At 39.4% G+C, this 24,705-nt stretch overlaps 1 protein-coding gene across 1 annotated transcript; it reads left to right on the top strand.

Annotated features, from left to right (window-relative positions):
* The first annotated feature begins 1,256 nt into the window (after nucleotides 1–1,256).
* On the top strand, nucleotides 1,257–23,290 carry EYS (eyes shut homolog). The gene is made up of 4 exons (XM_061626067.1): nucleotides 1,257–2,007; nucleotides 7,823–7,954; nucleotides 21,689–21,832; nucleotides 23,145–23,290. Exons 1-4 carry the CDS (start codon nucleotides 1,257–1,259, stop codon nucleotides 23,288–23,290), a joined length of 1,173 nt encoding a protein of 390 aa, XP_061482051.1.
* Nucleotides 23,291–24,705: the final 1,415 nt, after the last annotated feature.

Below are 24,705 nucleotides of genomic sequence, written 5' to 3'. Positions count from 1 at the left end.
CCAGTACCAATGGGACCTCTCATATTTCAGCAGGGGGAGCATTCCACAACATTGGTGCCACCATTGAAAAACCCTACCTCTGTGTTACTACAAGATGGTAATCATCAGGCCATGGCAGAACTAACTGGGTTCCATTTGTTGATCTTAATGCCCTTACCAGGAAGGGAAGATGAAGGTCTTTCAGATAATTTGGTCCAGAGTTGTTTAGATTAGATTGCTGCCTTTCAAGTTGCCTCTCAAAACTTCAACTCGTACAGAATTCAGAGGCTGGACTTCTTGTGGGAACCTACATTAATGATTATGTAACACAAATATTATGGTATTTTTCCATTTTAAAAATGGTGGATTTAACCTTTAAAACCCTAAACAATTTGGGCCCAGGATGGATTGTTTCAATTTACATGAGTCTATCCACAAACTGTAATTATTTGGGGATACCTTGCTCCATGTCTCACCTTCGATAGAGGCAAGGTGAGTGAGTATATGAAAGGTGGCCTTCTCAGTGCTGGCCCCTGGGGTATGGCACACCTTTGCCCAGGCAGCTCTCCCTGTCTTCTATAGGGAAATGAAAACACTGCACTTCAGATGAGCTTTTTCCTGATAGACTGCTTTAGTTTGATTCCCACTAGGTGCTTCTGTTGCTATTGGATTTTTCTTATTGCTATTTATATTGGATCACATATAACAGTTGTAAGGAAGGCAGCTTGAACAACCAAGGATTTTATTTCCATTTTCTGTCTTCTGCTGCCTTGTAACATCAAAAGCCAGTGTTAGACAGTGTGGTGTAGTAGTAAGAGTATCAGACTGAGACCTAGAAGACCAGGGTTCAAATCCCCACTCTGCCATGAAGCACATTGAGTGACTTTAGGTCAGTCATGGTCTCTCAGCCTAAGCTAACTCACAGGGTTGTTATGAGGATAAAATTGGGAGGGGAAAACCATGTTTGTATGCCACCTTGACTTGAGATCTTTGGAGGTAAGGTAGGATATAAATGCAATAATAAATAAATAAAATAAATAAATAAATAGTAAGCAGAGACTTGTCTCTGACCTTGGTGCTGTGGTCCCAGACTAATAATAAAGACTGTGTTGTTCATACACGTATCTATTTATTATTTTACAGACAATGGCGCAACAGATATGAAAAGGCAGGTGCCTCCAAGAAGATATATACTGTGAAGCATTTGAAAGGATCAATCTTGTCTTCAAAGACCATACACTTGTAATGAAGTCATTTTTTTTCTATTCTTACTAACAATGAAGCTAAAGTCAATCATTGTTTTGTTGGTTCATGTCCTTCAAGGTTGCATTGTTGATGGGCAAACCCTTTGCAAAAGGTCTTCAACTTCAGAATGGAAAATGCAGCCAACAGTGCATGTAGTGAAGTGGTCCCTGACCCAAAACATATGTTCCAACTTCTACAAAGAGTGCTGGAATATTGATGCAGATCATGAAATGAATGCCACAGAAAACTCAGCTTTGAGTAATCCTCAGCTTTGCCCTCTACAGCTTCAAGTGGGAGACATGCTCTTTGTTTCTTCTGAACCATCTTTCCAGTCACATGGTATGAACTTGGCAAATGTTTCCTCAGAGGAATTTAATAGGTGCCCTCAACAAACAGATATTCCTCAAATGCAGTTTATTTTTGGTTGCAGACTAAGTGGGATGCATCAGATTGACCCTCAATGGCTTGGAATTGGAACACATTACTTCGCGGAACCATTTTTATGTAATTTAGGGCTGAGGCTGAATGTAACAGTAAAACCACATCTCTGCCAGCAGTCTCCAAGTGCACCTTTTTGCTCTGGACAGGGGAAGTGTCTAAGTCATGTCTGGGAAGAAGTATACTGGTGCCACTGCGACGAGCTGTATTCAGGACAATTCTGCCAAGAATTTGATGTGTGCTCCAATAAACCTTGCCTCAACAATGGCTCCTGCATTAGCAAAGTAAAGAAAGGACAGCGTGATGCAGAGTCCTATGAATGCATATGCCCTCCATCTTTAACAGGTACTAATTAATGTATTTCAGGGCCTAGCTAGATGTCACATTTGTCATGTGATTTGGCCTTGTATGATTTTTTTTTAAAAAACTATAAATAAAACAAAAAGTTGATGAATGGGAAAGGGGGCTTTAGTGCTTTGTCTGTGCCACTGTCCCAATCAGAATCACACACACACACAATTGTTATTTGCAATGGAAGGAAAGATCCCATAGATTTATTTTATTTTATTTATTCGTTTCATTTATAGGCGGTGTACAAAAAAGTTAAAATACAAAATATCAACAATAAAATCAGACAACAAACAATAAACACAAGCAGCAACAAAATAAAAAATAAAAAATAAAAATATAAAATTATAACATAAACGCTTAAAATGCCTGGGAGCATAGCCAGGTCTTAACCTGGCGCCGAAAAGATAGAAGCGTAGGCGCCAGGCGTACCTCTTCGGGGAGGCTGTTCCACAGTTCGGGGGCCACTACAGAAAAGGCCCTAGATCGAGTAACTGTCCTCCGGGCTTCTCGATGGGTTGGTACCCGGAGGAGGGCCTTAGATGCTGAGCGAAGTGACCGGGTAGGTTCATAGCAGGAGAGGCGTTCCACAAGATATTGGGGTCCCACGCCATGTAAGGCTTTATAGGTCAAAACCAGCACCTTGAATCTGGCTCGGAAACAAATAGGTAGCCAGTGCAAACAGGCCAGAACAGGTGTTATATGTGCTGACCGGCTGGTCCTCGTCAGCAGTCTGGCTGCTGCGTTTTGCACTAGCTGAAGCTTCCGAACTGTCTTCAAGGGCAGCCCTACGTAGAGCGCATTACAGTAATCCAGCCTAGAAGTTACCAGAGCATGAACAACTGAGGCGAGGTCATCCCTGTCCAGATAGGGGCATAGCTGGGCTACCAACCAAAGGTGGTAGAACGCATTCCTTGCCACCAAGGCCACTTGCACCTCAAGAGACAAGGAAGGATCGAAAAGAACTCCCAGACTACGAACCTGTTCCTTCAAGGGGAGTGTAACCCCATCTAGAACAGGGTGAACATCCACCATGTGGGCAGGGAAGGCACTCACCACCAGTGTCTCAGTCTTGTCTGGATTGAGTCTCAGTTTATTAGCTCTCATCCAGTCCATTATCGCGGTCAGGCAATGATTCAGCACATCCACAGACTCACCTGTAGAAGATGAAAAGGAGAAATAGAGCTGCGTGTCATCAGCGTACTGGTGGCAACGCACTCCAAAACTCCTGATGACCGCACCCAGAGGCTGCATGTAGATGTTAAAAAGCATGGGGGACAAAATCGACCCCTGAGGGACTCCACAATGGAGAGTCCAAGGTGTCGAGCAATGTTCCCCAAGTACTACCTTCTGGCGACGATCCGCCAAGTAGGAGCGGAACCACTGCCAAGCAGTGCCTCCAACTGCCAACTCCACGAGTCTCCCCAGAAGGATACCATGGTCGATGGTATCAAACACCACTGAGAGATCAAGGAGAATCAACAGAGTCACACTCCCTCTGTCCCTCTCCCGACAGAGGTCATCGTACAGGGCAACCAAGGCTGTTTCAGTGCCAAAACCAGGCCTAAAACCGGATTGAAATGGATCCAGATAATCGGTCTCATCCAAGAGCACCTGGAGCTGATTGGCAACCACCCGCTCCAGAACCTTGCCCAAAAAGGGGATATTTGCCAGCGGTCTATAATTGTTCAAGTTATCTGGGTCTAAGGAAGGTTTCTTCAAAAGAGGTCTCACTACTGAGATATCAATGAGAGCTTTCATTTCATTGTGAATAGAAGGTGGGGGGAATACTGATCAGTTACACAGTGGGAGCCAAAGGTTTAAACCCCCTCCTCTCCTGGTACAGTCCCAACCCACTTCCCACCCAAAGCTTGCTACAAATATATAAAATCCTGCACATAATACCAAACCACACGACGAGGGTAACTGTTTTGGAAGTAAACAATAAAAAGGTGTTGCATATTAAAATGCATTGGAGCATTGATTTTATGAACAATCAATATGTGATACATGGGGATACACACAAACACACACAATAGTATTATTTTTAGCCAAATAAACGAAATAGGGACCATGGAGCTGACACAATGGGCTCGTTCAAATATAATTCGAAGCCATGATTTAGCCATTTTTGATCCCATTCATGAGCCTGAGACTTAGACTGTGGCTTAGGCATTACTCCCAGACCATTCAAAACTGTAACAAATTAGTAAGATACCTTCACTGTAACATGTAAAAAAGTCCTGAAATTTGCATGAAGGTTACTTTTTAAACAAACAAACAAACCTGGGAGCATTTCTCCTGACACTAATCCCAAACATTCAAAGGTGGAAGGGAAGACTTTTAGTTGTCTTGAGGATAGTCAAGCATATTTTATAAATAACTGCACCATAATTAGGACCAAAGGCAATCTCCTCAAAAGAGTGACACAAGATATATTTTAAAATGAATTGAAAACATGTAGTCAAGCACAGTATGGATTCTTTCAGTGCCTATTTCAAATGAACTCTACATAAAAATAGAGTTGGACCCAGCTTCATTTAAAAGCCCAAAGAAGGATTCCCAGTCACTTTAGTAAGAGCTGTACTGAGAATGTTGGGAGCCAGCTGAGTCAAGCACAATGAGAACTATTTAAGCGCCTGTAGTAGCATTATCGGTGAAGCCCTGCACAACCTACATGTAAAAGAAAAGAAGCCAACGAGATTAAAACATTAGATTCTGAGTTGTGGATGTAACTCACAGGTGTGAGCAAGAGAACAATGGCTCTCACAGTGTTAAATATTTTTTAAAAATCTGGAAGAATTGCTCAAGTGTGAATAACAGTATAGCAACAATTCAAATGACAAGCATAATTATACGGTATTTAGTCCCATATGCTGTAAAAGCACAAGCAATTTATGATTGGTAATTTCCAGTAAGCAGCATGTTTAAGCAAAATTCATTCTAAAACTGTCTGTGTTTCCAAGCAGCTGTTAAATCATGCCGAAAAATAAATATTAGAAAGTGTCTTATATTTAAATATTTGAAGGTTGTTTCCCCCTGAATGTAGAACATTTACCTTACAAAAATTTAGACTATAATCCTATAAGTGAGGGATAGAGAAACTGTGGCCTTCCAGATGTTGCTGGACTCCAAGATCCATCTTCCCTGACCATTGTCAATGCTACCTGGAATCTAACAATATCAGGAGGGCACTATGTTGGATACCCAAATATAAGTATCCCATATGCCTGTGAGTTGCGGCTGAGGGTTGAAATAAGACACGGACACAGCAAGTTGGGTTGAACCAAGGGCCACTTTATTAAGCTATAACAAAACCCCTTAAACTAACCTGCAGAGGGGAAAACTAGGTGTGGGAACTGTCTATAAGCAAGCAGATTGCCATACAGCTCTTGGGCGACCAGCCCCTGCTGGGGCAAGGGCAAGCCATTCTGCTTATCCCTTACCCCTACCACAACATATAGGTGAGCAGGGGGGCCTTCTTACATCACCACCCCCTGGGTCCACACAACTCTGGGTGGATGAGGTAAGTTGGCCCCAAAGGCATTCTATATCCTGCCCTCAGGACGTAAAGCCCTGACAGACAGGCCTCTGGAATCACCAATCACCTCCCAAGGTGCCTAAGGGGGCCACCAAGCTGTCCTTATCTACTTCCCTTCCCGCACCTTGCTGTATAAGTGACCAAACAGCCTACATCACCCAGGGAGTTAACTTCACCTTGCTGAATTAGCCAAATTAGCCGAAACAATATTAATCATGACACCCCAACCCAATTCCATCCCACCATCATAGTGTGGAGTAGGTAAAAAACCTGCCCGCCAACCAGGGTGGGCAGGATAAAAATTCCTACTCTGCCCCAAAGAGACCCAGATTACACCATAACAGAGAGAGGGCGGGGTGGACATTGTACACCAAGAGGAGTATTAAGGGAGCTGCATGGACTTAAATAGGCCTTGGCACTCCACCCTCTCCACACAGCTCATTGCATGCAGATTTCATGTGTGATGCGCAACCACTGCCCACTCCAAGATGGTGACTGGTGCCTTGCCCCCTGGCCACAACTTTGCCCCGCCTGCCCAGGCTGCGCTCGGGCGAGCGGAGCGGGACTTGTTCACGAACAAGGCATAATGGTAATGGAAGCCATTCCCTAGTTTTATTTATTTATTTATTTATTGCATTTATATACCACGCCATAGCCAAAGCTCTCTGAGGGGTTTACAATTAAGAACATTAAAAACAAGTATACAAATGTAAGCCATTAAAACCAATAAAAACCAATAAGCAAGTTAAAAACACATGTTATTAAAATGCTGTTAAAATGCCTGGGAGAAGAAGAAAGTCTTGACCTGGTGCCAAAGAGATAAGACGGTTCGTGCCAGGCACAACTCATCAGGGAGATCATTCCATAATTGGGGGGCCACCACTGAGAAGGCCCTCTCATACCTTCTAGCATGTGGTAATTGAAAGTTCCATTTCATATGTGCTGATTATTACAAATTTCAAATTTATACACTATTTAGCTCTACAAATCCCCATTTACATCTTTCCTGGAGTAGTAGCAGGACTGCAACCTCTTCCATGGCTAGTCCCACAGTGCCTTGGGAAGCATTTACATCTTATGTCCAGATGGTTAGGACAGATCATGTAGTTAAGAATGTTGATTATTCCTGGTCATTTTGGAGGTGTATCATTAGAATGGTGTGTCAACAATTTAGGACCAGGATACCTTAAGGAATGCCTATCACCCTACACAATCATTATGATCAACTGATGAGGCCCTCCTGGCCATGTCACAGCTTATGGGAATATGGTTAGCAGCCATTAGGGGATGGGCCTTTTCTGTGGTGGTGCCCATAATATGGAAACACCTTCCCTCTGAACTTAGGCAAGCACCCACATTAATGATGTTTAGGCAATTAAAAAAATTGTTTTGCTCTCAGGCATTCACTGTTGCTTGATCTCAGGATATTGTGATTTTAACTCTGTCCTAGTTTTTTTCCCTTCCTGTATTTTAATGTTTTCATTTGTATTTTATTATTGTGGTACACTAGCTTGAGACTTGATGTGGGAAACAGTATAGACATGTTATAATGATGATGATCAGGGCTGGCGCCAGAGGACGGCCAGGTTGGGCCCTGGCTAAGGGCTCCTGCAGCCCAGAGGGGACCCTGAAGGGCCCATCCTTAGAATGGGAGGGTGGCACTCCTGTTCCATGATCTGTGGCAGCAATGGATCCTACAACCCGACCCTGCTGCAGATCATGGAGAGGTAGCTCCCAGGTACCCCCCAATATAGACATTGTGAGATTCAATATGACTGCATGCATGCCCTAGTGTGAATGCTGTGTGCACTGTGCATGTATGCCTGCCATCATCCAAGATGGCAGGGGGGCTTCCCTAAGGTTGATTGCAGGCATGCGCTCTATGTGTGCATGTCATTTGCATGACAAAAGAGGTAAGTGGGGCACATGGGCAGGTTTATTAGCCCTGCACAGCCTGTATGGGGAGGGTATTGGACTATGGCACTGCAGGCCCACAGCAGGCTGGTGCCCAAGGGCCCAGTCATGCCTGACGCCAGCCATGATGATGATGTAACCACTTAATGAACATATGGGAGAGTGGTGTGAAAACAACAATGGAGGTGGTAGCAACCATGCTGTTTCACATAAGGTGCACATGAGGAATTATTTGTGTTTATATGCTTATTAACATATAATTGCACTACTCTTAGATGCTTTTTCATTCAACTGTTTAATGCATCTTTTTTGGAAGGCACTTCTGTTCATTTCTTTATTTTTCTTTGTTTTAATAAGGAAAGAACTGTTCAGAAATAATTGGACAGTGCCAGCCGCATAGTTGCCACAATGGCAACTGCCGCAGTGTTTCTCCAAATACTTATAAATGCCAGTGCAATGAAGATTCTGCAGGTAAGAAATATATTTATTGTCACACAAAAAATCACAGGTTTTGAGTGGTTATCCACTGAGGTTTTGCAAGCAAAGGGCTTGTCCATGGGCTGCAGCTGAAAGCAGGATGAGAGAAAATTCTGTTACGTTGCACTTTGTGTTTTCTTTCATACAAGCTTCATAGGAGCCACTTTATATATTACATTGTTTACATCTACATCTAAGACATTTTAAGTATGCATTTAGCAATATCAAGTGTGAATGCCACAGACACATGCTTGATACATGATACAAACACATAGCTATATTAGTCAAGGAGATGTGATTAGCGGCATTGTTCTGTTATGCAAGCATTCAATAGCAAATCCAAATTTGACTCAATCCTTTTTCCAGTATTTGGAATCGGTATGCCTGGAGAAGGCATGGGTCCATGCACGCTGGTCCTGCTCCCTCCACCCCATCCTTTCTATACTGAGTGCAAAGATCTGAACTGGTATTGTAAGCGTGTTTAACACTGATAACGATTAAATAGCTTGAAGACCTGAAGTTGCCAGGCTGTTTAGTTCTTTTTCTTCTCGTTAGAAATGTATACCACAAAAAGGATAAGCAGTGGTAGTAGTGATGGTTAAACCTCTTAGAGGGTTAAAACTACTGAGAGGTTTTGTTACAATCAATTAACTTTGTTAAATTAATTAACACTGAATGTTGCAAGTAAGGACGTTTGAAGAGATTGATCTTTCCGAATGCCAATACAGTTTGACCTGATCTGCAATTTCCAGACTAATGTGCAGATCAGAACTTAAGTTGAATGTCCCAAATGTTCCTATGTGGTTCTTGGCTTGAAAGAAATTAAGTTTTGAAGTATGTTTTTAAATCTGAGTTGTGAGAAAAAATACAACGACACAATGTTTTTAAATCTTACATTTCCAGAGAAAATCCATTTTACTTACTTAAATATTTAAATGTGAATATTCATTTGGATTTTTTTTTAAAAAAATAGCAAATTGGTACAGAAATAAGATGGAAAGGATTATTGGTAAATATATACAGAAGTGGCACAGATCACACATAGACTGATTTACCCATACCTATTTGTGAGTGCTTTGTAAAATCAATAGTGATAATCTCCAATGAGAACACACAGCATTGTCTGTAATATGTAGCATCTGCAGATTCTTAGATTTTTATCGGACTTCCATAGAAACAATTTAACATAACTATTAAGAATTGAGCAATATAGCTTAAATTTTGGACGAGCATCTACAGACAGCTTTATTTGGTAACAATGAAAGTTTGCCTAAAATTTACACTAACGTTCTGCATCTAGTAATCAATTTCATTTTTATTGAATAGAATGAAATAAGTAAATAAAATTTAAACATTTTTATCCATTCTACTAATTCAGCCAATATGATATTCAGCCATTTGTGGGAGAGAGCAAAAAGAAATATTTTCAAAGGAAGGGAATTTTCTAAGAATTTGGGGGACAGTACACAGCAGGCAAGGGATGTGTTGTGTGTGTTTTTCCTTTAGCTTTCAAATAGCCATTTTCACACCAATACCCTGATGATTTTCCAGGCTTTCTGGAATGCCCCTGGGAGGTCCTGCATGTGGAGAGGATGCCTTGGAACATATGAAAACCATATTGTTATTATTTTTTAAAGGTAAAAGAACTTCCTTATCACACCACTCTCTGGCCTGTGAGCTGCATTTTTTTAAAAGAAAGGATTTTCTTTTAACTTTTTTTCTTTTTAAGCTCCCAGTTCTTGTCCACAGAACAGTCTCTCTGCATGGAAGGACTTCCGATGGACTTTCCATTAAACTACAGGAAGCTGCATATAGGGATGGAGGTGGAATCCGCAGAACTTAGATTACGAAGCTGACTCGCCTGATCCAATCTATTTTAAAGTTACAGCAACACAACACCCAAGACACACTTCTCAGCCACCTCTTGGCAAGCCCATGTACTCCCCCACTTGCAGAAGAGGCAGAGGGGGGAAAGGCAGAAAGAGATTAATTTCTTGAAATTGGTAAGGGGGTTCAGCATGCCTTTAGATTCAAAACAATTGTATGGGGGTTTTCTTTCTGACCTAAACTTTTTGTAGAGTAAATTGTACATTTTGTCAACATATTACTCTTTCTGCTCAAGCTCTGTGTTATTTTTGTATGAGATACAGCAAGTTTGTACAGCTGAATTGCCCGTTTGGGCTGTTTAACACTAAGGAAAATTGATCTACCATTCGTGATTTGCCTCAAGCTTCAGTAGGATTCAATAGCTGATTTACAGACTGCCAATCCAATATGTTACCCAACTGATTAAACTATATCTCTAGTGGTTTGAAAGTCAGAGAATTTCCCCCATTTGTGACATCTTGCATTTAAAATGTAACAGAAAAGTCTTGAAACCTAAAGGCTGCCCTTTAGGCATGGAAAATATTCACCACATGGAACTGATTAAAAATAAGTCATGCTACATTGACCATGTCAAAAAGTAAGTTGTGAATCTGCACGTAGTGAAAACATTCATAGTAAATATGATAGACAACTTATGGGCAGTTCAAACATGCATACATTTGGTTTATGAATACTTGGTAACTCAGGTGAACATAATTTGTTTGTGGTGATGTGAGGTGTTTGGTCTGTGATGGCTCTTCCATGCTGTAGCCATGATGTGTGCCAGTGTCTGAACCTGTTCTTACATGTTATTTTTATGTATATTCCCACCTTTCCCAAAGGTTACTGTGCAAATGGATATATCAGGTTTGGAAGGGGAGCATGATCTGAATGATTTGTTCATCACATTCTAATTCACTTCATTCCTCATTCACAGCACTGAATGACTTACTACCACACAGAATAATTTTGGGTTTAGATATAGATAGATAGATAGATAGATAGATAGATAGATAGATAGATAGATAGATAGATAGATAGATAGATAGATAGATAGATAGATAGATAGATAGATAGATAGATAGATATAGATATAGATATATAGATAGATATAGATATAGATAGATATATATAGATATATATAGATATATATATATTTTAGACCCAACAAGGATATTCATTGCATTCCTAATCTGATGCTTGACCTGATGCAATTGGCTGAGAGTTTCCCAACACTTAGATACATTAGAAAGCACTTAGATACATTATACCCTGTCCTTCACTCTGACTACTCTGGCATCAATACATTTGTTGTGGTCTGTTGCAGTTCCTAAATATTGTATTGTTAATTCACTGCTTAAATTTCATTATTACACATATAGATCAGTTCATTTCACGTTGCATTTTTCAGAGATTGCATTTTACTCATGAAAATAAACTGTTTTACCTAAGGAGCAACGAGGAACAAAGTTGTATCAAAGATACAGCGCAGCACTGAGGCTCATGTCACATTTCATTAGAATTTTTTTTGGGGGGGTGGGAATATTAAAACAAAAATCCTCAACATATAAAGTGTGTTGTTTTTCAGTCAAATTTAGATCAATCCAACCAAAGGTTTACATGCAAATGAATCAATGTTTAAGTGGGGCAACCATTGAACTCCATCTTGTGGAAAAGAATATTTTAAAGCAATTGATCAGCTACAATGTACAATAGTTGTTTATTCTGGCATATAGAAATGTTTCTGTTCTGCTGTGTAGTTTTTGAATTGCCAAAGTAACAGGTACACCACCCTAGTTGGATCCAAAGAATTGTGAATGGAAGGAAAATAATCACTACCACCATACTTCATATGGTTGCCCAAGAGCTCATGCAAAGCTTCAATAGGCGGTGTCTATAATAGCTGTAATTCATCAGTTTGTTCAACAGGTTATTCTAGTGCAGGGGTGGGGAAACTTTTTTCAGCCTGAGGGCCACATTCCCTTCTGGGTAACCTTCCAAGTGTCGTATCTCATGCCTGTGGTGTTCAGGGCCCCAAGCAAAAGTGGGTGGAGCAGTGACCTTTGTATAGTACTCACACTCCTCTCTATCCCCCAAGCAAGAGGCATCATGAGAGTTCAAAGATATATTCCAGCCAGGCAAAAACTCTCACAGAGAGTGTGAAGCAAGGGCAATGAGAAGTGTTACTCGAGTGAATCCTGGGGAGAGTTCCAAAGGCTAGACAGAAAGGCCCGGAGGATTGCATCAGGGCCCGGGATTTGACATTCCTCACCTCTGCTCTAGTGGAAGTACACATTTTGATTCAATTGCACTTTTCTTGCTGAATGATCTAGTACAAGGTGCAAAGCAGTTATGCTGTGAAAACAAAGGTTCTTCTTCCACATGCAAGAGGGCACCTTTGGATCCAAGCATATGTCTTTTTATTTAGAAATAAGGAAAGGGGAAATGTTGGGCAGTGATTACAGGTGGCTGAACCCATTATAAGCCAAGTCAGAATGGCAAATGAGTTTGGGCTTGGCTCATAATCAGTTTGGGCTTTCCGCACTGGGGCCATTTGCTTGCTACCCCACCTCTCAATTTCAAACTTTGCAATAGCCCATAAATACAATGATTGCATTGTGGTAGAATCATTACACAGTGAACCTGACTGTGATATGCAAGAAAGCAAAGTCTTGGCAGAAAAAGAGGAATGCGGTATATTAGTAGTACAAGACATGTACAGGTTAGAAAATTACCTGGATTTACATACAATAAGGTTATTTTAGTTGTTACATTCACTTCAGAGCAATTTGTTGTAAAATAAGGGAATTGGTTACCTGATGTCTCTCTATTAATGGCTGTGAGTAACAGGTATTTTAGCTGCATATTTACATTTCCTTCTTGGAAACAATCTTAATCACTTTGATCCTTCAAGTATAGAGTAGGTTATAAATTCAAACTATTACCCTAGTTCTAAATGTTATAATATGCAGGGACTTTTTTAAAAAATAAAGCAGGTAGAGTCTCAGAAGAAACAACATAAAAATAACATTGTGTTTTCATTCCCATGTAAATTTACACTGTAGTGGCAAGATGAAGGAAATGAAAAAGGAAGTAAATTACAGCTTGATGTAATAGTAGCAGAATACATATTACCAGAATATATATTACCAGAACTGCAACAAGCTGAAATTTCACATCAAACTAATTTTGCCATACAATGATTTATTTTTTCTGTAAAAAGGTAAAGGTGTCCCCGCACTTGTAGTGTGAGTCGTTTCTGACTCCTAGGGTGACATCTTGTGACGTTTACTAGGCAGACCGCATATATGGGGTGGGATTGCCAGTTCCGTCCCCAGCCTTTCTTTACCCCCCAGCATATGCTGGGTACTCATTTTACTGACCACGGATGGATGGAAGGCTGAGTGGACCTCGACCCCTTTTACTGGAGATTCGACTTCCTCCTTTCGTTGGAATCGAACTCCGGCCATGAGCAGAGCTTTGGCTGCATTACTCCTACTTATTTGATTGCCAAGACATTTGTGTGTAAATAAAAGCTTTCTTCTTCACAATCAGTGTTTTTTCTCTGTTCAAGGTTGTTTTGAATGCTAGGATTTGCATGTGTGTGTGTGGGTGGGGGTGTTTGGTGATCACAACTGCTGTCCTTTATTGCAAGAGCACCCTGATTTGTTTTTAAGGCAGATTATTTTAAGGTTATTGCAGTGTGATGGATAAGTGATTAAAATGCCAAAAGTTTATGTTCACATTTTTATATTTTATATATACATTTTTATATTGCTGTAAACAGCCCACAGAGCTTCAGCTATGGGGAGGTATATAAATGTAATAAATAAACAAATATAGGGCCAGCAATGATTGACGTGCATATGAAAAGCATGCTTTTGATTGATTACTGCAGCTGTTGAGCTAATTTATAGATTATTGTCATAGGAAATTCTCCCCTCTCCATCCCCTCAATCTCTAAAGCAATGTGCCAAGCTGGAAGTAAATTACCAGAAGTCATCTTAAGTCACAGATAATTGGTGTACAAACACTTCCTTCCCCACCACAAGGTAAAATCATCAATACATCTCTGCTTTTTGCAGAACTATGAAAGCGGCAAAGAATTTCTCAAGTTCACTCTAATTACTATTTTTAATAAAGGTTTTTTGGACCTTTTTGTGTCAAAATTCTTCCTCAAAAATGTACATTTGTATAAGGAGATAGAAGGACCATAGTCAATGGTTTTAAAAAGTTGCTCCAAGGGAGAAAAAAAGGAAACAGATCTCACCTTCCAGGCAAGGTATTGCCTTGCTGGACCTGACCAATATCCATCTGGTTTGGAGGTGAACCAGATGGGCCTCAACATTCACAAGTAAGGCATGAACATGAGGGAATTCTCCTGATCTTTGCATTCAAAATGTGGCATTCAGTGTTATACTGCTCTGAACCCAGAAGTTACATTTAGCTATTATGGGTAACAGCTGTTAAATTAATGGAGGATAGGAATGAGTATTCTTCCATCTAATCCCCCCTTTAAAGCAATCCAAGTCCACAGCCCTCAACACATCTGTTGCCATGAATTTCATAAGTCAAGTTAAAGATGTGCTGCCTTAAGTCATGCTTCATTTTGTCTGTCTCAACACACAGCCGATCACTTTCAAATCCATATACTGTAGTATTGTGTTTATGGTAGTGAAGAACTACGCTCAGGATGCCTCTTTGCTCAGGGCAGAAAGTTAGTAATTCAGCTTTTGTGAGGGATGGGGAAGTTGTCCATTTGGCAATGGCTAAAACTTCATGCAGGCTGAGGACACAGGGGAGAGTCCAAAGGCAAGGGGGTTGAGGAAAATGCTCAGTCAAAGATGGTGCTGCCACTATTGTCTGTAGAGGCTCTGGTTTAGCACAACTGCTGCTAACCTTTGAGAGGTGGACAGGGAGTTAATGCAGTCCAAGTGACTATTGTTGTCCCATTTCATGGCTTGTCGCACATGAGTAAATAAATACCTTCCTAAAGGCTCAGGTTGCAGTTCATTGCATACTCATTTTGCAACACTGCTAGAGAGACACCCTTGCATCTCACTTTCCAGTGGACTGTCTTAATTTGAAGTGGATGATTTTCATATCACTGAAGGTTGAAGAAAAGCCTAAAAGGGAGGTCAAAGGAAGGATATCTAATACAATCATAAGAGTGATAGCATCAGGCCTCATGAGAACTAAGTGCCTTCGGGCAAGAATTCTCAAATCTGGAATTTCTCCCAATTAAATAGGCAAAAGACTGCAGCTTTATACTATTTAGTTGGCTGAATCACTTGCACCCATTAAACTTAAAATTGCTTGTGTGCTGTAGTACAAGTCTGTAACTTAATCAAAACAACTCTGGCTGGGAGCCAGTACTCACTGTAGTCAAAGTATTTCCAATTATGTTGGCGGAGGTGAAATTGTAAACCACAGCCCCTTTCCCTGAATCTGTTTAGAAAAACAAAACAATGTAATGGAGTATTAGCTGATATCTTTCCAGTCTGGTGCTTTAGCCTCTGAATGGATGTGAATCAGATGTAGTCAAGTGTAAAAACTATTTTCTTTTACAAAGGGGTGGGAAAGGATTTAATATACTTAATAAGGTCAGAAACATTCATCATTTTGTACTTTGAATAATCCAAAAGACTCATGCTTCTTCTGTGGGGTGTTCCCCCCCTTTTGGCTCTACTTTATCATCTTTCTATTATCTCTGTTCTCCCCCTTTTTCTCACAAAGACACATTAAAAATGCTGAAAGGGTTGTTTTGTTTGAAACTGATGATGCGCTTGCAGTATGAACTGCATATTTCTAGCTTGGTTTCCATGGGAAACACACAAGCACACACACACACATATACAATACTTCTGGTCATGTAGCTTCAACACAAGCTGCAGGAATAGGGTGCAATTTATTGCTAGGAACCAGTTCTGATGTTACATAGAAGTTGACTAAGCAGATGGGTATCATCAGCATTATCAAAGCAAGACAACTCAGAAGTGCAGTTGGCTCACACTTCTGCATTCCTGGCTTCTCTGTAGTTGGTGCAGTGGATATAAGTATTCATGAGCAGTAGAAACACAGCAAGCTGACTTATACCAAGATAGACTATTGGTCCATCCAGCTTAGAATTGTCTACACTAACTGGCAGCAGTTCTCAAGTCTTCAGACAGGGGTCTCTCTCAGCTCTAACTGGACATGTCCAGAGGAGAACCTGGAACCTTCTGCATACACAGCAGACACTCTGCCACTGAGCTATAGCCATTCCCAAGAGCAGCTGCAGGAAATGTACATTGCTCATCTAAATACTTCCTGGTGCCTGCCTTTTTATGGACAGTACCTTGTTCAGTATATTCAGGGCTTTTTTGTGTGTATTTTCCAAATAGTTGTGTAAACTAAATAAGAGTGACTAGGAAGCAACTGTATATTGTGCAAGTCATTCTTCTATAACGATCTGAACTGTTAATAAAGTCTAATGTGCTAGGATTTTTCTGCAAACCTACAGAGGAGCTGTTCACTTGAAATTACTTCCAATATGGTAGTTTCAAAAGTTTGCTTTTCTCTGATGAAGCCGTCAGCACATGTGTCGTCTTTGCCATGCCAGCAAAGCAATTAAGAGAAGTTTCCTTTAAAAATAAAATTAATTCCTATAAACATCACTTTTCATAAGAAAATGCTTGAGAACAGTTAAATAAGGTGAATTATTTGTAATGATAATTTGCACAGTTAGGTGGAGGTCTAAACGTGTTGCAACTAAGGCTCTAGCTACATTATACTCTTCAAAACCATTTTGAAATGGAATCAGCTTGAAAGGATTGAAAGGATATATTTTTCAACTTTTTAAACAAACTAGGGAAGAAATGCCCACCAGATATACAAGAACACACGCAATATTCCAGCTCCCCATTGCCTGGACTAAGTTAGTAAGGTCTCATTAGGCTTCCTGGGCCTTGAAGAGCAAACTCACTCACCTCTCCACTTCTTCTCAGGTCCTGACCTGGACTAGGCTAGGCTGCTGCACAGTCTAGGCTCGAAAGCCTTGGCACACCCACCCGATGCACTAATAACACCCACCACCTACAGAGGCTGGCTAAGCTCTACAGGGGAGGGGGAAATGCTTTACAGTGTATCACAGTATTTTTCTTCCTGCCTTTCCTTCCTCCAATTGCAAACCCTTAGGTTTGGCAACTCCTCCATCCATCAGGATTTGTGTTCACTTCATTCACACTTCTAATTCTCAAATTTGCTGTCTTCTCATTCCCTTGGTAACTTTGCCCTGCCCCTCTCTTTGGATGCCTAAACTGTATTTCTAAAAGCTCATCTGAAGTTTTAAATTACTACAATTCTAGAAATTTGGGGATTGAAGAAAAATTTCATTGGGGCAGGGCAGAATTATCATTAGGGGAAGGCAATGCCTTCATTCTTCCCCCCCCTCCGATTGCTACACCTCTGGCTGGCACCCAAGGCAAATAACAGATGTAACCACTCCCTCAACCATGAAGCTCATGATATGGCCTTGGATTACTACTGGTAGTCTAGCCTACCTTAGTTCAGCGAAGCCAGGTAGTCTTCAAGGGTCTAGCACATGTGAAGCAAGCACTTGTTAAGCAAGCTTGCCTGATCAGGTTTCACTTTAGAGTCCATTAGATGTTGGGGCCCTTCAAGTGACTTGATTGATGTGATTCTCACTACACAGAAATTGCAAAAGTGAATGTGCATTTGTAAAGAGTAGGAAAATCACCTAAAATTATCCAGGGAGTTGGTATGATGGCTAAAGTCTGGTTAAGACAATCCATCATGTTTCTAAATTGTGATTTTTTTAAAAAAAAAATATAGCAAAATTTATATACCACTTGAACGTAAAGACCCTAAACAGTTACAAAAAACATTAAAATTATAAATAAAACAGTTAAAAGCAAGTAATTTAAAACTTATTTAAAACAATTAAAGTAGCTACAGGGGGCATGGCCAGGAGCAGAAAGATGGCTGCTTAAAATAAATGCTCAGTGTGTGACACCAGTAGTCTGATGTTCCTCCAAAGTCACATTGACTTTAAAAAAAGGTCAAAATGTTATGCTCCTGTTAGGGAATTTTTGTTCCATCCTGGAAGGCTAAGCCAGGTGAACTCTCAATGTTTTTTACGCCATGAGAAAAAGACGCCCATTCAGAGGAACCAACACCGGAGAAAACATGGATCAACATGGTGAATGATCCACTTTCCTCGCACATGGCTGAAGCCCTAAGGGGACAAGGAAAGAGTGAACTAAGTTTCCAAGAAGGCTTGGCAGTGCAATTAACTTCAATGAAAACCATTGTGGTGGAAACATTTAGAGAATGGATGGCTCCAATGAAGGAAATGCTAGTAGCAATAACAATACGGTTAGAAGAAATTCCCGGCACAGCATCTTCAGCAATGGACACAGGAGTACAGTATGAGAAGAAGATAAAATGCCTGCAGAAAAAGAATAGGTAAATAAAGGAAAAACTCAAGGACCTTCCGAAGTGAGCTCATTGCTTGCATATATGTTTACAAGGATTTCGAGGGCAGTGTGAGAATAATGATGTTATTGGCTTTTTAGTAAGCTGGCTCACAACTTTAATGCGTAATTTAGAGCTAAGAGAGGAGGATATAGACCATGCGCATAGGGTGGCAACGGTGAAGGAGGCAACTGAGCTGTTGGTATTGTTAGATTAAAAAAATCTCCCAGTGCACAAGACCCAGATCAAACTCTGGGCGGAGAAGAAGAAGCGGGTGAAATATCAGATACAGGCTGGGAAATGGTATCAAAGGACCAAAGACAGTGGAAGAAAAGTCAGGGGAACAAAAAGCCAGAGCCCCAGGCATCAACAAGTTGCTCCCTACGATCAACAGCAATGAGAAATAAATGAAAAATTGAAAGAGAACAGAATGCTAAAGATGCAAAAATATTAAAAGTAAATGTATAAAATATATAAAAATGGGGAGCAGAGCATGAGTATAGCAATAGACGTAAAAATGCCTATGAAGGAAATGGTGAAATAAAGAGAGGAGGAATTTAGCAAAGTGTAAGAATCAAGTGGTGTCTTTGGAGCAGGAGGAATTTAAATGAAAATAATGTATTCAAGTACCCTAGGGAATGTATTCAAACAATGCAAACAAGTAATGGTTAGCTTGCAACACTATCCTATACTGGACAGGGTCGGCAGGGAGGACAGAAAGGAAACGTTCTCACCATTTCTCAAAGCTCAGTTGAAAGAAGCACCAGATAAAACATTTTATAAGAAATGTGATTTTTTTAAAAAAACTCTCATATTAAATTATATAATGTTCAAAAGAAAAGCAGAAGAAAAACAATGGACTTTACAGCTTCTAAAGTTATGCAGGATGAAAAAGGATGCTAGGTATGGGTTTGGGGACTATTGAACAATAAGAGATGGTTAATGATTGGATCAATATATGCTCCAAACTCCAATCAGTTAAATTACTTAAGATCAGTATTTGAAAGAGTAAATAATTTTGCACAAGGAGAGTATAGGGGGAGATTTAAATTGGAACATATGTGGATATTCATTTAAGGATCTGAAGGCAATACATTCCTCCATCACAAAGACTAGAAACAATTACAGCTGTTATGGATGTTTCAAAAAATAGGATTAGTGGAAATTTGGAGTGAACTCTATCCAGGGGACAAGAGTCATACTTTTCACTCCTCCCTTTATAAATCATATAGACATATAGATTACATCATCAGCACCCAGACATTAGTGCAAACAGTGAAATACTCAAAATTGATAAAGTGAATATCAATTTATTATCCCAGGAGACCATAACGAACAGAGAGAAGAAAATAAAGATGTCCAAACAATTTTGTAAAGAAAGAGAGGGTTTTAAATCTGAAATTAGCAATTAGATATTTTGATTTATGAGGGCATCAATGGAGCAAATGTAGAAATCAAAAGGGTAAATAGTTGAATTCCTCCTTGAATGTGCATAATTTTACAAATATGCATTTAAACCTGAAACATAATCCTAGAAGCAGACAGTCTAGGAGTGGGAACAGACAACTGATGTTCTCATGTACTTTTCTATGGAGGAAGTTAGAGTTAAGTTTTACAAAACAAATAGTAAGGAAATTGTTGTTTGAGTTTTATTTCAAGAAGTACTGCAGAACAAAGATGGTTTTACTGAAAATAGATATTATTGATTTAATGGTTTATAATATGGCAGACCTTAAAGTAATAACTTCAAATGTCAAAGGTATGGGTGATCCAATTAACTGTATAAAGATAACAAATTATATTCAGTAGATGGAACCTAGTATTACTTTTTTACAAGAAACACATAAAGCAATGCTTCGTCATAAACTGTTTGGTTCACAATATGTAGCAAGCAGTTCCTCTATATCTAGAGGAACTGCAATAATATTTGATGCTAATCTTGATTTTAAGGTTTCTAAAGTTCTGAAAGATAAAAATTGACATTTTATTTTTGTTCAGGGGATAGTAGAAAAAACTAGTTGGATCAGTCTATATCCCTAATTCAAACAAATTGAAATTTATATGTACAATGCTGAAAAAAATGTTTTCATTTGCACACGGAGAAGTAATCTTAGGGGGGGATATTAATTGGAACATTTGTGGAAATTCATTTAAAGATTTACAAAAGGCCAGATCTGGCAGATCATTACAGAAAGAGATGTGTAAACAATTTAAATTACTTCATATATTAAAGAAATGGGGGTTAAACAATGTATGGAGTGGATTCCACCCTCAGAATAAAAGTTATAAATTTCATTCAACCAGTTATAATTTGAAAACGAAAACAAGGATAGATTATATCCTGGTTTCCTCTCATCTCCTCCAGTCAGTAACAAACTCTGATATAGGCCAGATAAGAATAACTGATCATGCACCTGTGATGAAATCAGGCATATATAGTTTGGGAATTGTAGTATGTAGTGTTAATTTGACACGGTACAGAATGTGTTAACTTGAAATAACATAGAACTAGAAAAACAAAATGCCTAAGGTGCATGTGAATGCTAAATGTTCAGTTGGTGTTTGATACTTGAATGCTAGTTTACCCATCCCATGTAACGGGACATTATCTAAGTAGATAATGGCTCACTGGAATGCATTGTGCCAGGGGGAGGCAGAGGCAGCACGAATGAGCGCTCAAGGCCAGGACGTTAGCTCAATGCAAGACAATGGAGAAGTTTGGAAAGTTACTAACAAGAGGGAGGGGTTGTCTTAGGAGGGCTTGAAAGCATATATCACTTGTGACTATGTAACCATGCTTTAGACTGGTTTCCAGGCAGGAGCCGGACAATCTAGTCTCCTTTTGCAAAAGATAATTAATAAAGGTGTTGTCTTATATCTTGGTCTCCCATCTGGGTGTGTTTTGGAGCTTCCTCCAGATGTAAAGGGCCATTTTTTGGTGTAACACACCAGTAAAGGTAGGACTGAGATCACAGAGTCTCAACCATATCTCATTCTCATGGATCTTCCCCTCAGTCTTGTTAATGTGCCTATTGATTAAAGATAAAATTCAGGAAACAATACAAAATTATTTTATAGAGAATGATAAGGCTGGGATCTCAAGTGGGTTGATATGGGAAGCTAAGAAGGTCATAGTGAGGGGCATATGTATTAAAGAATATAGTGTTTTAAGGAAAAACAGAAGGGAAGATCTTCAAAAATTGGAAAAATGTAGAAGCGTTGGTAAGGGAAAATAAAAGAACAGGATCAAACAGGAAATATAGACAGAATTAAAAAGAAGGGAACTAGACCTTTTAGACCAAAACAAAGTAATAATTAATTTATGGTATGTGAAACAAATATTACGAATATTGAGGAAAGTGCTCCAGTTTATTAGCCTGAAGAAGTAAAAAGAAAAGGGAAAAGGTAAGATTACATTGAATACTAATTTGTATTTTGCAGTAGACATAAATAAAGAGTTTCTGAATTTTTATATAAAAATTATACAGATTTACAAAACTCTCTTCAGAAAACATAATTATATTTTTAACTTCGATAGTTTTATCACAGGTACTACAGGAGGACAAATAAATGACATATATAAAAGGAGGAGATAGAAGAGGCTATAGAGCAATTAAAAACTGGAAATGCTCCAGATCCTGGTGGCTGTGCTACAGAGTATTATAAAACATTTTAAAACCTCCGCATTCATGGAATCATAGAATCATAGAATAGTAGAGTTGGAAGGGGCCTATAAGGCCATTGTTGGAAGTGGGGCAAGTGCAACTCCTGTTTTGTTCTTTTGTTTGTGCTCCAGAAGGGAGATAGAGCTAGGGTCCTCCAGATAGATAGGCTTGTTTACCTTTACCTGTGATGCTCTGATTGAATTCCTTCTGTCGCTAGACTGTTACATCTTTAGGGAAGCTTACCTGTCCCTCCTCCTTCCGCCCTTTCCACTCCTTTGCCCTCCGACTGTCCGGGAGAAAGGAGACATCCCTTTGTCTCTGCTCTCTTTCCAAGCATGGGGCTGACTCCTACACCTGGGCGTTATGCCTCCAACTTAGCTAGTTAGTTAGAACTAGGTTTGCTTTTCTATCTACAATGTATTTCTATAAATAAAGTAGCTTTTCTTATTTTACTAAGTCTCAAGTCTCAGTGATGTTGATGCAGGGTAAAAGCCTGCTTTCTTAGGCAATGTACGCACATGCTGGCACACTCACATTTCAACATCTGCTGTTACTCTGCTGCTGTGGTGATGCTTTAAATGAAATTAAGCACACAAATTACACACAGTGCAACAGCCATCAAGTCCAACTCCCTGCTCAATGCAGGAATCCAAATCAAAGCATTCCCAACAGATGGCTGTCCAGCTGCCTCTTGAATGCCTCCAGTGCCTCTCTAGGCAATTGGTTCCATTGTTGTATGGCTCTAACAGGAAGTTTTTCCTGATGTCCAGTCGAAATCTGGCTTCCTGCAACTTGAGCCCATTATTCCGTGTCCTGTACTCTGGGATGATTGAGAAGAGATCCCGGCCGGCCATTTAGGGATCAAACAAAAGTTGACTCTTATAGGCGAATCTCATTAATTAAGCAAGACTGTAAGATATTTGCCACAGTAATAGAATTATGGTTAATATACTATATTTAAAACAGAAGAATTATGAATATGGAGGGAAGGGATCTAAAATGCTGGTTTGATGCAGCAAAAAGAGTAGAGAACACACTAAGGTGTAAGGAGGGAAGATGGGGCAGAACATTATTCTGCTGAGGCCATACATGGGAATTTTTGAAATTTTATAAGAAGTTGTACCATATAGTAAACGCTTCTATGGGCAATATCTCAAAGAATTTGAATTCTATATTTCTCCCAAATCTAACTACAGCAGGCAGGAAATTGTTAGAGGAAAATATTTCTAGTGAAAAGGTGGAAGAGATGATTAAGGGACTGAAATCTGAGAAAGCTCTGGGCTTAGACGGGGTTACTTCAGTGTATTATAAGAGCTATGAAGATTTACTTCTTCCACACTAAGATTTAATGAAATTCTAGAAGGAGCTCCCCTCCCCAAAACATGGGAAAAACCTAAAATTGTTACAATATTAAAGCCACATAGAGACCCAGGATTGGTAGATTCATGTAAGTCCATATCATTAATATACCAAGATCATAAAATCTTTCCATCAGTAATGGCACAAAGATTAAAGAATGTATATAATGTATATACCAATATAAATGTATAATGTATATACCAATATAAATTGGTAGGACCATATCAAACAGGTTTTGTTCCATGCTGACAAATGTTGGATGCTATCTGTAATTTGTTAAACATTATCCAGCACAAGAACTCTTCCTCTCCATTAGCAGTTTTGGCCTTGGATGTACTCAAGGGCTTTGATTGTCTTGAATGGAAATATTTAACAGAAGTCATTTCTAGAATGCAGTTTGGTTCTAAATTTATACATCTATTGATGCATATATATTTGACTTCATGCGCTAAAGTTCAAGTAAATAATTTAGAATCAGAATCTTTTGAAGTACGGAGAGGGGCAAAGCAGGGCTGCCCCCTATCCCCCTTCTTGTTCATTTAAGCAATGGAACCTTTGGTGATAACGATACAATAAAACTCTGATATACAAAGTATTAAAATAAATGAACTCTCCTATACAATTGGGTTATATGCCAATGATATAGTTATTACTACATCAATAGTAATCCTTCAATTTCTGTGAAGGCCATAAAAAGAGAATTTGATACATTAGCAACAGGCGTCCAAGTAAATCAGAAGCCCTACGTTTCAATATCCCTCCGAAAACCCAAAAATCTTTAACAACACTCCTAGGTACCAGATTTAGTTCCCAGCTTATCTCCTTTAATTCCCTTGGCATTCCACCCATTGTTCTATAATGTTGTTCTAATGATATCTCTGCATGGTGCACCAAGGTTTTTTGTCATCTCAATGGTTATTATATTCACTAATAGGCAAAAAAAAAACCCTTGGAGTTTAAGAATGTACCTATAATCAACAAATATTTCTATCAAACTTTAAAAAGCAGGGAAATTGGGCAGCTATTGCTTATGGTAAACCATAGGAATGGAGGGTTCACTTTGCAGCACCTGCATGTAAGGACAGATGCATCAGATCATTTCTGGTTCATTCCAGTTTCACATTATTATTGGGGTGGGGATCTTTTCTGACCTGTTTCTGCAGCAATGGGCAGATTTTTTTTAAAAAAAAAATCATACAAAATTCTGACATCTCCCCACAATCCCCAAGAAGGATTTTATATTATATATATATTTATTAAATTTATATCCCACCCTTCCTCCCAGAAGGAACCAGAATTATTCACTTTTATGAAATGGAGTGAGGACTGTCTTAACTTTTCTTTCTTACAGTTACTTGCAATAACTGTTGCTGTGCTTTATATTCTTTCCTGTGGCCC

The sequence above is a fragment of the Rhineura floridana genome, chromosome 4, assembly GCF_030035675.1.
Source record: "Rhineura floridana isolate rRhiFlo1 chromosome 4, rRhiFlo1.hap2, whole genome shotgun sequence".
Lineage (NCBI taxonomy): Eukaryota > Metazoa > Chordata > Lepidosauria > Squamata > Rhineuridae > Rhineura > Rhineura floridana.
Note: the sequence above shows the minus strand (reverse complement) of the source record. Positions and strands in the feature narration are given on the sequence as shown.

Excerpts from the sequence above, each read along its gene's own strand:
- EYS (XM_061626067.1), top strand. The coding sequence starts at position 1,257 with ATGAAGCTAAAGTCAATCATTGTTTTGTTGGTTCATGTCCTTCAAGGT. Across the intron at positions 2,008-7,822 it reads ATGCCCTCCATCTTTAACAG|GAAAGAACTGTTCAGAAATA; the intron begins GTACTAATTAAT and ends TGTTTTAATAAG. Across the intron at positions 21,833-23,144 it reads CTTCGATAGTTTTATCACAG|CAGGCAGGAAATTGTTAGAG; the intron begins GTACTACAGGAG and ends ATCTAACTACAG.